This window comes from Chrysemys picta, chromosome 13 (assembly GCF_011386835.1).
Source record: "Chrysemys picta bellii isolate R12L10 chromosome 13, ASM1138683v2, whole genome shotgun sequence".
NCBI classification, from domain to species: Eukaryota; Metazoa; Chordata; order Testudines; family Emydidae; genus Chrysemys; species Chrysemys picta.
Window position 1 is genome coordinate 5,141,932 of NC_088803.1, and position 14,550 is coordinate 5,156,481.

At 48.8% G+C, this 14,550-nt stretch overlaps 4 gene segments (V, D, J or C); all 4 read left to right on the forward strand.

The window, feature by feature from the left end:
* Positions 1-3,666, forward strand: part of LOC122172646 (immunoglobulin heavy constant epsilon-like) — a 52,492-nt gene extending 48,826 nt beyond the window's left edge. Inside the window, 1 exon segment of the C gene segment in view lies at positions 280-3,666. Within this exon segment, the coding sequence occupies positions 280-288 (9 nt within the window).
* Positions 1-14,550, forward strand: part of LOC101946746 (immunoglobulin heavy constant epsilon-like) — a 253,341-nt gene that overhangs the window by 219,304 nt on the left and 19,487 nt on the right.
* LOC101948672 (immunoglobulin heavy constant epsilon-like) overlaps positions 1-14,550 on the forward strand; it is a 375,427-nt gene that overhangs the window by 153,057 nt on the left and 207,820 nt on the right.
* Positions 1-14,550, forward strand: part of LOC101947277 (immunoglobulin heavy constant gamma 2-like) — a 193,920-nt gene that overhangs the window by 49,405 nt on the left and 129,965 nt on the right.

The following is a 14,550-nucleotide window of genomic DNA, read 5'->3' on the forward strand; positions in this document are numbered from 1 at the left end:
CTATCTATCTATCTATCTATCTATCTATCCCCATCCACCCCCTCTATCTATCTATCTATCTATCTATCTATCTATCTATCTATCTATCTATCTATCCCCACACACCCCATCTAATCTATCTATCTATCTATCTATCTATCTATCTATCTATCCCCACACACCCCATCTATCTATCTATCTATCTATCTATCTATCTATCTATCTATCTATCTATCCCCATACACCCCTTCTATCTATTTATCTATCTATTTCTATCACCCTCTCTCTCTGTTTTCACAGGTGAAATAGGTACCACTCTCTCCACAACGTGATGAAGAAGAATGGGAGGGGTCCAATCTGTCCCGCTACTTGCAGTTCTTTTGCCCACTTCCATTTCCCTGTATATCCATGGCGGCTGGCCTGACCTACGAGGTAGTTCATCTAGCCATGGTGATCTCCCATTACGTCCAGAGACATATGAAGAAAGAACATCAAAGAAAGGCCTTCACTGTTCCCGCCCATTTTATGAAGGCCAAGAACTATCCATACTCCAAGCTAAGGGAGAGAAATGGGGTAAAGACGTCTCCCGAAAAGATTCTGTTGATAGCTCTCTGTTCCTTCCCTCAACCTCACCACATTCGCTCCCTAACCCCTCAACAAATTACCTGAGCTCCCCTCTGTGCTGCTAAATCTTATTCTCTACTACCCCTCCTGAAAGTCTTAGGGGGTCACGGTTGGGGACACAATACACCCCCCATCTTTCACAAGGCTTCTAAGGTGGGAAACAAACCCCACTCCATTCAAGGTTGCCAAGGGCCCTGGTACCTCCTAGGGTAATACACACATACCCCCAGTCCTACAACAGAGATGGAGCCAGTTGCAACAATCTGTGTCCAGAAAAAGCCAGCCCACAGCCACTCCATGCTATCCAACCTCACAAGAATTCATCCTCGTTCTGTTTCCCCACCCAAGCCCCCGAGAGCCAAACCTAATGCTGCAGATCCCCCACTGCACCCCACAAGAACCCAGCCTAATGCTATTCCCCCCAGGAGGTCCCCACTCAACCCAACAAGATCCTAACCCAATGGAATTGACCCCTCAAGTTCCCCACCCAACTCCACAAGAACCCAACTCAATGCTGTTTCTTCTAACAAAGCCCCAACCCTTCAAGACTCCAAACTAATGCTCTTTCTCAATAAATTCTCCCACCCAATGCTGGAAGACTCCAATCCAAATGCATTCCCTACCCATCCGCAGAAGGTTCATGGCTACTTCCCCAACAAAATCACAACCCAACCTGGCAAGAACCTAACACATACATCTTCCAATACATACGTAGCTAAACTCCATTCTTCACTTTCCAGTCTGAGGCCAACTCCAAACCCAGCTCTCTCATGACCAAATTGTAAGCTGTTTCCCCCATGCCAGTTACCCTCACAATCTTTACTGCCCCACATCCCATGCTACTGTCATTGCCATGTATTCTGAGGTCCTGGGGCTTCTTGTACAAATGACATGTTATAACATTGTATTGATTTCCACGCACCTGCATTATTTTCTGTTGCATTGCATCAGCCTGCGTTGTTTTGCTTTGCATTGGCTTGCCTGAATTTGCATTGCATTGCCTGGGACTGCACAGTGCTGCATTGTAGCACGGCGTCATGCCTTATTGCATCATACTACGTTGCTTTTACATGGTGTTCTTGCATGCTATCCTGTTGCATTGCTTGGTGGTGCAACAATTTTCACTGTGTTGTGCTGTCAAGTGCTATAGAAACATAGAAATGTAAGCTTGGAAGAGACCTCGAGAGGTCATCAAGTCCAGCCCCCTGGGCTGAGGCAGGACCAAGTAAATCTAGACTGTTGCTGACAGGTGTTTGTCCAACCTGTTTTTAAAAACCTCCAATGACAGGGATGCCACTACCTCCCTTGGAAGCCTATTTCAGAATACAACTACCGTGGTAGCTAGAAAGTTTTTTCCTAACATCTAACCTAAATCTCAGTTGCTGAAGATTTATTTGTCTTACATTTATTATTATTAATCATGTTTATTATGGTATTCTGTAGAACCACAAACACAGAGTCGCAGCCGTTCCCTGCCTGAAACAGTTTATAGTCTAAATAGACAGACGCAAGGTGAGGGAAGGGCTGGGGCAGCTCTATGGTTTTTGCTGCCCCAAGCACAGTAGTCAGGCAGCCTTCGGCAGCATGCCTGCAGGAGGTCCACCAGTACCGCGCCTTCGGCGTCCCCACCACCAAATTGTCGCCGAAACCGCGGGACCGGCGGACCTCACGCAGCCATGCCACTGAGGGCAGCCTGACTGCCGCCCTCAAATCAACTGGCAAGCCGCCCCCCGCGGCTTGCCACCCCAGGCACGCGCTTGGGGCACTGGTGCCTGGAGCCACCCCTGGGGAAGGGGTAGAACGCACGAGCATAGTGAACCGTATGATGGTGGCAAATGGCGCATTAGTGCCACAATTTTTTTAAGGTGGGTTTAATTAGGAGGGGATCAGCTAAATGAAAGACAAGTGAAGGGACATTGAAAGGAAGGGAGGTGAGGGGGACAGTGCAGGGGAGAAGAGAGGCAGGTGTGATGTGGAGTCAAGGTGAAGAGTGGGTGGGGGAGGAAAGGAGAGGGTTGGAGCAAACAGCCAATCAGCACAAAGCAGAGAAAGTCCAGTTTGAACTCTAGAAAGTTCTGCGACTGTGTGAAGGTCCCTGCTTTGTATTGCATTTGTTCACACTGCGGCAAGCCATTGCATGGCATTGTGTTGCACTGACTCGCCTCGTGAGTGGAGCTGTGTGAATAACTGATTTGGGGGGTCACTGGCCATGCTGAATTCTTTTAAAAAAATCATTTGGGGTGGACCTGAAACCAACATTTTTCAGAATTTCTGGCAAATCAAAAATTGAAAAATATCATTTCAGGTGAAACAAAATAATTTGTTCAGCTTGAAATAAAACATTTTGTTCCAATTTCAGGGGGGCATTTTTTAAAATGTTTTTGACATTTTAAAAATAAAATTGAAGGAAATTCTGAAACTCAGTCATCTCAATACAAAAAAGTGAAACATTTAATTTCAAAAATATCAAAATGAAAAATTCAACATTTGGGGGGGTTTTTTAAGGTTTTTGTTTTGGTTTAAACAATTTGCTAGAAATGACATGAATTTGCTACGTTTCAGTCAGCCCAAATCTGCATTTTTCAATGAAAGAAGTTTCATCTGAAAAAAATTCACCCAGCATTAGTGATAACGAGCCATTGCACGGCATTGCATTGTGGTTTGCCATTTCACTGGGTCGTGGGGCAGTGCACTGCGTTGTTTATGATAAGTACTGTATGATGGAGCTGTTCCCAACGGCAGGGGATTGAACTTGATGACCTGAGAAGTCTCTTCTAGGCCTACGTTCCTATGCCTTGTATTGTTTTACCAGTGGTTTGCTGCTGCCCTACGTTCTGCTGTATTTCACTGTTTCACTATATCAAAGTACCTTGTATCACATTATATCACACTAGATTCCTTTGGATCACACTGCATCTTGGTTTTATTCCAGTCTGTCACATGGTATTGCATTAATCTGGACTGTAACATGTTCTGTGCCAACTCACCACCTATTGTTTTGAGTTGTGCTGTCTAGCTTGAACATCCATCATGCTTTGGCTTCTAAATAAAGCTTTTTTTCCCATAAAATCCAATTGTTTTTGTTTTTCTGGCAATTTTTCTTCAGGCTAGTGTCTCTGAGAGATGGTGACAGAGACATCAACAAAGGTTCGGATTTTTATCTAAAAAGTGATGAAGAAAAGTCACCTAGTTGAGAGGAGGGTTGGTCGTCTGGTTAAGATCTAGGTTCAGTTCTGCAGACTCTGTGTATGAAGCACTAGAAGGTCTAAGTTTAGTTCTGCAGACTCTATGTATGACTTTTAGGCAAGTCACTGATCCTCTCTGGGCAAAATTTTCAAAAGCACCTAAGTTCCCTTTTCAAAAGGAACTTCACTATTTAGAACTTAAATCCCCCTGATTTTGACTTCACAGAGCGTTAAGTGATTAACCTGCTTAGGCTCTTTTGAAAATAACCAAGGTGACCTAGAGGACAGGAGCAACATCAATGGATGGAATTTAATAGTAAACAATGCAAAGTCATTCACTAAGGGGTTAATAACAACAATTGCTGCTATAAACTGAGGGCTCTTCAGCTGGAAATGACAGAGGAGGAGAAAGACCTGAGTGGATTAGTTGATCACTGGATGACTATGAGCCGCCAATATGACATGGTCATAAGAAAGGCAAATGTGTTTGTAGGATGTTTCGGGTGAGGTATTTCCAGTAGAGGTAAGGAAGCATTAATGCCATTGTAAGAGGCGCTACGAAGACCTCATCTGGAATACCATGTGCAACTCTGGTCATTCATGTTCAAAAAAGATCATAGAAATGTCAGGCTGGAAGGGACCTCAACAGATCACAAGTCCAGCCCCCTGGGCTGAGGCAGGACCAAGTAACCCTAGACCAACCCTAACAGGTGTTTGTCCAACTCATTCTTAAGAACATCCAATGATGGGGTGTAGTGAGGCGGCCTGGCTCCCAGCCGCCCCAGAGAGGGACAAGTCCCTCCAGTTGCCAAAGTGGGCGGAGCCACTGGAGCCTGCACCCGCCCCCCAAAGGTCAAAGCGCAGGACAGGAAGTATAAAAGCCCCACCCCAGGGCTCAGAAGCTGCCTGGCCGCCGGGGGAGCCAGACGCCGGGGGCCTAGCTCCCCCTGGGGAGACTCCTGCAGCCTGTGACCGACCCGAGGACTGGCCATACCAGTCAAGGCCTGATGATGACCAGACCCTGGAGAAGCTGTTAAGCCTACCAGAGGGAAGCGACCCAGAGGAGCTGCCAAGCCTACCGCTCGCCGAGTACCCGGAGGAGCCCATGGTGCTCGATTCCGTGGAGGACACCGACCAGACGCAGGCACTGCTAGAGGGGGAGGTAGGAAGGAGCCCTGGGGCAGCCGACCCTAGTCTGGCTGCGGCACCCCCAGAGCCAATGTCAGTGTGTTGCGGCCAGGATCTCCACTGACACACCAGCAGGCCGCCTGCCACTGCTAGGGCCCCGGGCTGGGACGCAGTGGAGTGGGAGGGCCTGCGTCCCCCCTGCCACCCACTCACGGGTGGCCGTCTCCCCCTCGCCCCAGACGCCAGAACCAGGAGCCTGGGTTTTGTTCCTGTTTGTTTGCTGCCCCGCCCTGACCCAGGGCCTGGGCCGATTATTTAACTATTTGCTCAGCCCCTGCCTGAGGGCCTGAGCCCTTGACTGTTTCCTGCCTCACCAGGCTAATTCCCCAACTCACCGGACCTAAGTAGTGAGGCGGCCTGGTTCCCAGCCGCCCCAGAGAGGGGCAACCCCCAACCGAACCCCTCTACACGGGGATTCTACAACCTTCCTTGGGAGCCCAATCCAAAACTTAACTACCTTTATAGTTAGAAAGGATAGCTCGGTGATTTGAGCATTAGCCTGCTAAACCCACAGTTGTGAGTTCAATCCTTAACGGGGCCACCCAGGGATCTGGGGCAAAATCAGTACTTGGTCCTGCTAGTGAAGGCAGGAGGCTGGACTCAATGACCTTTCAAGGTCCCTTCCAGTTCTAGGAGATGGGATATCTCCATTTATTATTACGCTGTGATGAATTCAGGTTGGAACAGATGCATAGAAGGGCTGCGAGCATGATTAGGAGAATGGAAGGCCTATTTTAAGAGAGGAGACTGGAAGAGCTTGGCTTGTTTAGCCTAGCAAAACACAGGCTGAATGGGGGTTTGACTGCTCTGTATATGTATACCAGGTAAGCAAACACCCAGGAGGGAAAAGAGCTCTTGAAGTCAAAGCACAAGAACAAATGGTAAATTTCCCATGAGAAAATTGAGGAAATTAGAAGCTTGAGAACCATCTAAAAATGGAGGTTCGGGAACCACCTCCCACCAGAAGTAGTGGGGGGAGGGGAGGAAACACTGTAACTAGTTTTAAGATGGAGCTTGATACATTTATGAATGGGATTATATGATGGGGTTGCCTGTGATTTCAGGTGACTAAACTTGATGACCATAGACGTCTCTTCCAATCCTATGTTCCACTGTAAAATCCCACTCGGCACCTATCTGCATCTTTAGGCAACCCAATACTTTTCCATATCTGGCCCTTAGGCATTTTTGAAAATGTTACCATCAGTCCCTTCTGAAAATCATCAGCTAATCTTAAAAACACTAAGGCCAATTTTAAAAAATGGCTTCTTAATGTTAGGCAGCAAAAATCGTAATTTTCAAAGCCCAATTCCCATCGATGTTCCATTGCCATTGAAATCTTCCCCTCTAAAGCCAAATGGATTGACTTTTGGGAGTAAGGAGAAAGTAGGATCTGGGTTTATGCAGAACTTCTGAAAATATAGCCACTTCTTTAAAGGCTTTAATATGCATTAAGATGTCCATCTTTAGATCCTCTAGGTGGAAAAAGTTGACCCTGCTCCTTAAATTTATATGACACTCCCTGTCTTTATTTCCTTTGCATTTCTCTCGACCTGGTCTTAGGTTTGTCTGCTGGGAAATCTCAGAAACTAGTGTTTGTAAAGCCCCCATCTAGTGCAGTCATCCAGCTCAAGGTTGTTCTTTAGTATATCACCCAAGAGCTAACCTCAGTAGACTCCAAGAATCTCCCTTAAATCCTCTCTGCTCCATCTCCACCCAGGGCAGGACTGACCGCAAGGTTTTCTCCACCTGAGTCTAGTTTAAAATGAAAACTGGGGTTTCCAACAGGTGACCAAGTGAGATAGGTGCAAAACGTATATTGTCAGTCAAAAGGATTTGGGCACATCACGCTCTTAAACACCTTTAAAAATCCCACCCCAAGTGCTTAGCTAGGAATTCATTAGCCAAGGTGATATCATAGAGTGGAGCATGGTTTGTCCATTTCTTGAAAATGGGCTAGGCTGGGGAGTGGGGTCTGGTGGTTAGAGCAGAGGGGGCTGGAAGCCAGGACTCCTGGGTTCTATCCTTGGCTCTAGGAGAGGATGGGGGTCTAGTCAGTTAGAGCAGAGGGGGCTTGAAGCCAGGACTCCTGAGTTCTATTCCCAGCTCAAGGAGGGGAGTAGCATCTAGTGGCTTAGAGTGAGGATACTGGGTGTCAGGACTCCTGGGTTCTGTTCCTTTCTTTACTACTGAATCATTGTTGGGGAACCCAGTGCCTCAGTTTCCCCAATGGTTATAATAATGGTTACCTACCCCACAGTGAGGGTTTGGGGGGGTCTGTGAAAATTAACAACACTTGGATGACAGCTGCTAGTGCAGAGCCAAGGGTTTGAATAATTTACAACATGTTGTTCACTTTGTTTTTCACCACCAAGCCCACAATGGCTGTATTTTTTAACTTAGTCATCTATGGCCTTTCCATTTTGAGCCTCACAAATCAAATCTGCCCCTAGCCATGCCAGTCTTCTACCCCAGAACGTCTCAAAGGGGAAACATCTGCCGCCAGCTGTTTTGATAAACAGGACACAGATGTTCTCAGGCAGGCTAAATTTGGGGATGGTTCTTGGCCTAACCACAAAGGCATTCAGCGCGTGATACGAGGGGAAACGGGGAGTAAATTTAACCTTCCCTGAAATTAACCTATTTGCTCATGCTCTGAGAATGACTCAGGGGCTCATGGCAGATGAACAACTGAACATCAGCTCGCAGAATGCTGTTGTAGCTAAGAGGGCGAATGCAGTCCCGGGACTTGGCATGTCTAGGCAGGGGAATATCAAGAAATAAACTGGACATTGAATGGACTCTATGGGCTAGTTCAATGGGATTTCCATGGGAATTCCCTTTGAGATACACAGGACTAGAAGGGACCTCTGGGGCCATAAACTTATTAAGCAAGTTCCTAAAAATTTTGCCCCCCTCTCCTCCTAGGGGGAGATGGTTCCTGAACCCCCTCCTCTGATGGTTAGAAACCTTCTTCTCCTTTTCAGACTCAGTTTATTCCTGGCCATTTCTAAAAAATAAATAAATTAATGCAGATATCCTATCTCCTAGAACTGGAAGGGATCTTGAAAGGTCATTGAGTCTAACCCCCTGCCTTCACTAGCAGGACCAAGTACTGATTTTGCCTCAGACCCCTAAGTGGCCCCCCCAAGGATTGAACTCTCAATGCTAGGTTTAGCAGGCCAATGCTCAAACCACTGAGCTATCCCTCCCCCCTCATACCTACTGGTTCTTGTCCTTTAGCATCAGTAGCTTTTCCCCACCCTGGTGCTTATAAATAACAAGGAGAAATGATGGCTCAGTTGAACGATGCTGACAATGACGTCAACACAGCTCAGATTTCTCCCTAAATTCTATTTTCAGAGTATTCAGAGTCTAACATTCGCACTGACGGGTAATTAGCACCTCTGGAGATCAGGTCACTTCCACACAGGGGAACAAGGAGTGTGACTTTAGGCACCAGTGTTCGCAAATGTCCATCTCTATAAACTGGACAAACTTTCCCCGCCCCACAGTGCCCCTAGAGAGGGTGAGTTGCAGAACTGGCTGAGAACAGCTCGGTGACAATCCTGAGGTCACGGGACAAAGATAAAAGAATCCGCCACCCCACCAGCGGTCAGAGCACATGGGGACTTTAAAGAGACTGAATTAGCCAGGCTGTGATCCAATTGGGGCAGTACCCAAGTTCTCGGGGGCAAGTGCCCAAGGATTTATGACAATTAGTCGGGTCTCCCAACATTCAACTAATTCAAAATATGTTGGCTTCTACAGTACAGTGACACCTAACAGAGAGGGAGATTAGCTAGATAGATGTGGGGAGGAATGGATGGATGTATGGATAACAGGGGACTGGGACATACAGTGAGTAGCGTTCTCATAGGTTAAATCCCACAAAACCATCCTCAAATGCAGCAACCAATTTTTAATCCATTTTATTTTGGATCAAACACACAATTCTCATGTAAGTTGTACATTAAACAATGGAGCAAATGAGAGACTCTTCTCCCTTGACAGAGTGCAGGTTGACCAGCCCTCAGGACACTACAGACCTGCAAACACACACACGCACAAGGAAATCCAGTCCCTGCCATGGGATGGGGGTGGAAGATTGAGGGGCATAGGGCTGAGTTCAAGCTCCAGCGTGGGCTGCCCCACGGGGACGTCCGGGGAAGGACTCTGCCCTCCCTGCTCTGGGCTCTGCTGAGCTCAGACCCTTCAGCGGCCGTTGTCGCGCCCTCTGAGCTGCCGTGGAACATGGTCCCTCCAGGTGTCCGGAGAGAGGGCAGGAGCCCGGGAGGGCTGAAGATGGAGGGAGGGAATGAAGAGGACGAAGCAGTGCTGGCCACCTCCTAGGAACCTGGAGCCGGACACTCACCGCACCTGTGGGACACAGAGAGCAGAGGGGTTCTGCTGGTGCCGTTGGACCCGGCGTTGGGCTCATGGGCAGCATCCTACGCTGGGAGAGCAAGGCCAGAAGGGACCAGTGGGACCGTTGGGACCATCCAGCCTGTCCTGCTGCATAGCACGGGCCACGGACCTCGCCCAGCCACGCCTGAGTCCTGCCAGGAGTCTGGGTTGAGCTGGAGCTCAACTTCCAGACAGAGACACCAGCCTTGTCAAACCGCCTCAGGGAACGGCCACCGCCCAGCGGGTGCCGCACACCAACTCCCTGGAGCCACAGCTGTCTAAGCCGATTCGGCTTCTGGTTCCAGGCTATTGCACCATGTCCCTGCTGTGACATTATCTGAATACAATAAGATCATTTAGATCATTGTTGCAACTACTTTTATATATTCGCAGCAAATCTTGTAAAAAGGTTGTCAAGTGACGTGTCTGTGAAAAGGTTATGATTTGCTGGTTATGATTATGCTCTCTGTATGCATGGATCATTTTTGTATGTGAAGTTATCAGTATTGTCGCTATACCTGGATTTCAAAAGTTTGCTTTTGGGGTAACGCCCACAAGGGAACTAGTCAGCACATCTTGGAGGGACTGTTCAAATTAAGTGGCTCATCAAGAAACACTTAGTTTACAAAGGACTATGGGAGACACCCATCTACACTGAGTGGACTCTCATGTAAACATGCTGTCTGGAGTATGGGTAATGGCTTCCTGCAATGACTGAGGGAAATTGTGCATGAACATGGGACTTGCCCATGTGCCTCCAAACTCCATCTTGTTGCTGTAATTTTCCACAGTAAGAACAATGGGATTCCCTCCGCATGGCAGAAGCTATAAAAGGCCCTGGAGACATCTCCATTTGGTCTTCAGTCCTGCTTCTTACCTCTGGAGGGACCTTGCTACAAACTGAAGCTCTGAACAATGGACTGAATGACCCATCCAAGCTGGGGATATACTCCAGAGACTTGACTTAAGCCAGCAGTTTATTCCATCACTGCTACAAGCCCGAACCAAGAACTTTGCCATGACTGTATGGAATTGATTCCTTCAACCAATTCCAACTCTCACCTTTCTTTCTTTCTTTTTATGAATAAACCTTTAGATACTAAAGGATTGGCAGCAGTGTGCTTTTTGGGTAAGATCTATATTGAACTGGGTGGGGCTGAATCTTTGGGATCAGAAGAATCTTGTATTTGATGAGACTGTTGTAGAGCGGTTGTAAAGAACGGCTCATCTCTGAAGCCAGTACTTTTGGTGGTGACATAAGAACTGGGATGCCTGAGGAAACCGCTTTTATGACTCCTTGTTAGCCAGTGTGGTGAAACAGGAGTTTACTTTTGTTGCTGGTTTGGTATATCCTATAGCGGATTAGCCACTAGTCTTGGGGTATATCTGCCCTATTTCTCATCGGTTCATCCTGAATTTGGGCATCCTCAGTTCTGACCCACTGAGGCAAGGTTACACCTGCCACAAATCTGGCTTCACAGGCACCTCTGGCCCTTTGTGCATCTGGGCCCCACGACTGATCATTAATGATCATGGCGGAGTGGTTAGTGATTGATGCTCATTGATCCTTGAGCTTTGAACATTTATTTTTGCTCTTTAATGAGTGATCGTTCATTTTTGTTCACTGATCTTTAATTGATTATTACTGATAAGTGATTATTGCATATCATCAACTGATCATTAATTCCTGCTTACTTATGGTTGATCCTTGATTATTGATTTTTAACATGAATTACTGATCTGTGAGTGTTGATTATTGATAATTAATTGCAGATTAATGGCTATTCGGCATTAATTACAGCTCACTAGGTACAGACCAGAGACAGCCAATCCCCGATTGTTGACTTTCTCAGTGATAATTCATTAGAATTGATAATAGATTGTTGATTCTCATTGATTAATCACTCCCATATCAACAGTCATGGGAGCTCATTAATTAGTGATGACGGGTGGTTGATTATTAACAAGTAATCATTCCTGATTATCTCTGATTGATCGTTGCTCACGGTGAGGAATCAGAGCTGGCAGCAGAGCCAGTCCCAGGCGACCTGACGTGCGCACCCGGCCTGTAGCTGCCTGATCGGCTCCGCCCTGATTGCTGGGCAGAGTCAGCAGACCGGCTCATAAGCCCAGCAGAACTTCAGCAGTTGCCCAAAGTATTTCCCCAGGGCTGTGATAGCGGCTGTGTCCGATTGTTCCAGCCCTGCTCCTGCCTTGTTCCCGTCTCAGTCCAGCCCTGGTCCTGCCTTATTCCCATCTGGGTCCAGGCCACCTCCTAACCCTGGGCTCCAATTCCTGACTGTGGCTCTAGTCCTTGGCTCTGGCCTCTGACAAACACTGAATATGGGTGGTAATGGTGATCAAGTAGTTCCCGAGGATGGTTGGTGGCTGATGGGGGGATAGATTACTGAGCGCTGGTTATTGCTAGAAGCAGTGAAGCGTGACCATGAAGGTAGCTGTGGCTGTTACCTTAGCCAGCGTGACGCCGGCGCTGTACAACAGGCTGAGCAGGAAGAGAGCAATGAAGGCAACAGGTGTCCAGAGACCGTCAGATTCCTCCTCTCCTCCTTCAACATAGACGCCGTGGTCCTCCACCAGGCAGTGAGGAGCTGGGGATGAGATAAACGGGCCGGTTAGAGAGGCCTCTTCGTTAAGCCAAGGAGCTGAGTGGGCCCAGCAGGGAGCTCCGATCTGTGCTCGTGGCAGGAGTTCCTGTCCAGGGCCAGAGACAGCGGGTTCCCGGCCAGGAGAGACCGGCAGGCTGCAGGTGGAGACCCCCCATCACAGGCTGCAATTCTCAGAGCAGCCTCAGGGATTTCAGCCCCCAGCTTCCATCAAATTTAACGCCCTTTGGCTCCTTTGCAAACCCCAGCCAGCGGCACTACATGCCCCTCCCCGAGCATGGCCTCCCCCTCCCTTGGCCAGCCAGGGAACTGGGCTGAGACCTGCCAATGCATAACTCAATGGGGCCATGCACACCCATCAAACAGCAGCATCTTCCCAGTCAATGCCAGCTTCAGCCGTGCTGGGACCGGTTCCCGGGCAGCAGAGGCACCAATTCCCCCACCACCAAAAGTCCCTATTTTGGGGACCTGGGGAATTTACCCACTGAGCTGTTCTGAGACCTCCCCCAACTCGCACCATCCCAGAGGGAGTGTGGTCCAATGAACAGAGCACTAGGATGGGACTCAGGACCCCCATGGGTCTATTCCCAGCTCTGTCATTGACCTTGCAGGACCTCAGGCAATTCACCTCCCCTCTCTGTGCCTCAGTTTCCCTTCACACCCTTTCTCTGTTTGGACATTGAACTCTTCTGGGCAGAGACTGTCTCTTACTCTATGTGTGTGCAACTCCTAGCACATTGGGGTCCCAAACTCAGTGGAGACCTCTTCACACGACTGTCATACACCTAATAACAGGGTCATCTGACGGGAACAACTTTTAAGCTACTACCCGCTTGGACTCCATTGCAACCCGTGCTCTGAGAAGGGGGAAGATCTGTCGTCCATCGCCACATTTGGGCAACACCTACAAAAGGGGGAAAGGCATGGCCACCCCTTCACCAACACCCTGAGCTGCCCCATATTGTCAGGATGCTGGAAACAGAAGTGGTGGCCCCCAACTGATTTCTCACTTGGAGCGACTGCCACCATCACACAGCAGTGACCTCAGTCCCTGTAGGCAGACGTCTCCATGGCCCATTTCTAATTCCTTGAGCCGTCTGTATTGTTGTGTCATGGGGACTGAGTAAAGACCTCTCCCAACTCATTGTACATGGGATACCACTCAGTAGGAGCCTCTTTCACTCACCACCAGCCTGGGCTCCATTGGGAACCTATTCCCAAGAGTTGGAAGGACTCACAGCCCAGCATTCCCTGAGCCCATCCATGTGTCTTGTCAACAGCAGGAACGCCCACTGGAAATGGCCTGGAGCCTCCTCAAATTAGTTCACACCTTGGCTCTGGCCTCTGACAAACAGTCAGGCTTACAGTCCCTCTCCGGGTTAGCTGGGAAAGGACAGGTATTGACACATCGTAGCCCAGAGACAATGATTCCCTCTGGGTTCGGTTTACAGCCACTGTGGGAGACCTCAGCTCTCCGGATGTACGGCATGAAAACTTAATTCATCCACCAGCGCACTCTTTGTCCTGGGCCATAGAGTTTGGTGGTGGATAATTGACGTGACCTTCCTAGCTCTGAAACCTTGACTGGTGCATTTGTAGATCTTAAGGCCAGAAGGGACCATTACTGCATTAAGTCTGACCTCCTGTATACCACAGGCCAGAGAATCTCACCCAGCTACCCCGCTATGGAGCCCAATGACTTGCCTTTGATGGGAGCATATCTTCCAGAAGAGACCTCAGGCTGGATGTACAAATCTCAAGAGATGGAGACTTCATCACTTCCACTGGAAGTTAGCTCCAATGGTTTCCTTCCAGACGTTGTGCCTCACTGTTAATTTGTATCTCTCTGCATTTAACTTCCAGCCATGGGCACCTCAAGCCTTTCTATACTAAGTTAGACACCTTTAGTGCCTGGTATTTTCTCGCTGTGACACAGGGTCAGAAAGGGTTGCACAACTAGCAGGCTAATTAACCCAGATTCAACCTTTAGAGACATAGTTAGTCAGTTCCCAATACGCCTCTGACATGTAGGGCACCGACAATGCTCCTCTGCTCCTGTCTGTTTCTGGCAAGTCTTTCAATGGTTCCCCAGCTGTGCCCCATATTTCTCTTTAGAGACATATTAGTAGATAATATTTGTGGTGTTGTCATAGGCACCGACTTCCCCTCAGCCCCTTGCCCCGCCCCTGCCCCGCCTCTTCCTGCCCCTACACCGCCCTCACCCCAGCCCCATTCCATCCCTTGCCCAAGGTCCCCACCCCACCCCGCCTTTTCCCACCCCAGCCCCACCCCCTTTCCTGCCCCCATTCCACCCCTTTCCCCCAAGTCTCTGCCCCTGCCCCGCCTCTTCTCCGGTTCCTTCCCTGAGCGCGACACATCCCCGCACCTACCCCTCCCTCCCAGAAAGACCTAAGCACCGCCAAACAGCTGTTAGGTGGCAGGGGGGAGCGAGAAGCTGGGAGGGAGAGGGAGGAGTGTGGACATGTCATGCTCGGGGGAGTGGGAGAAGGAGGCAAGGAGGGAGGAGCTTGGCTGCCGGTTGG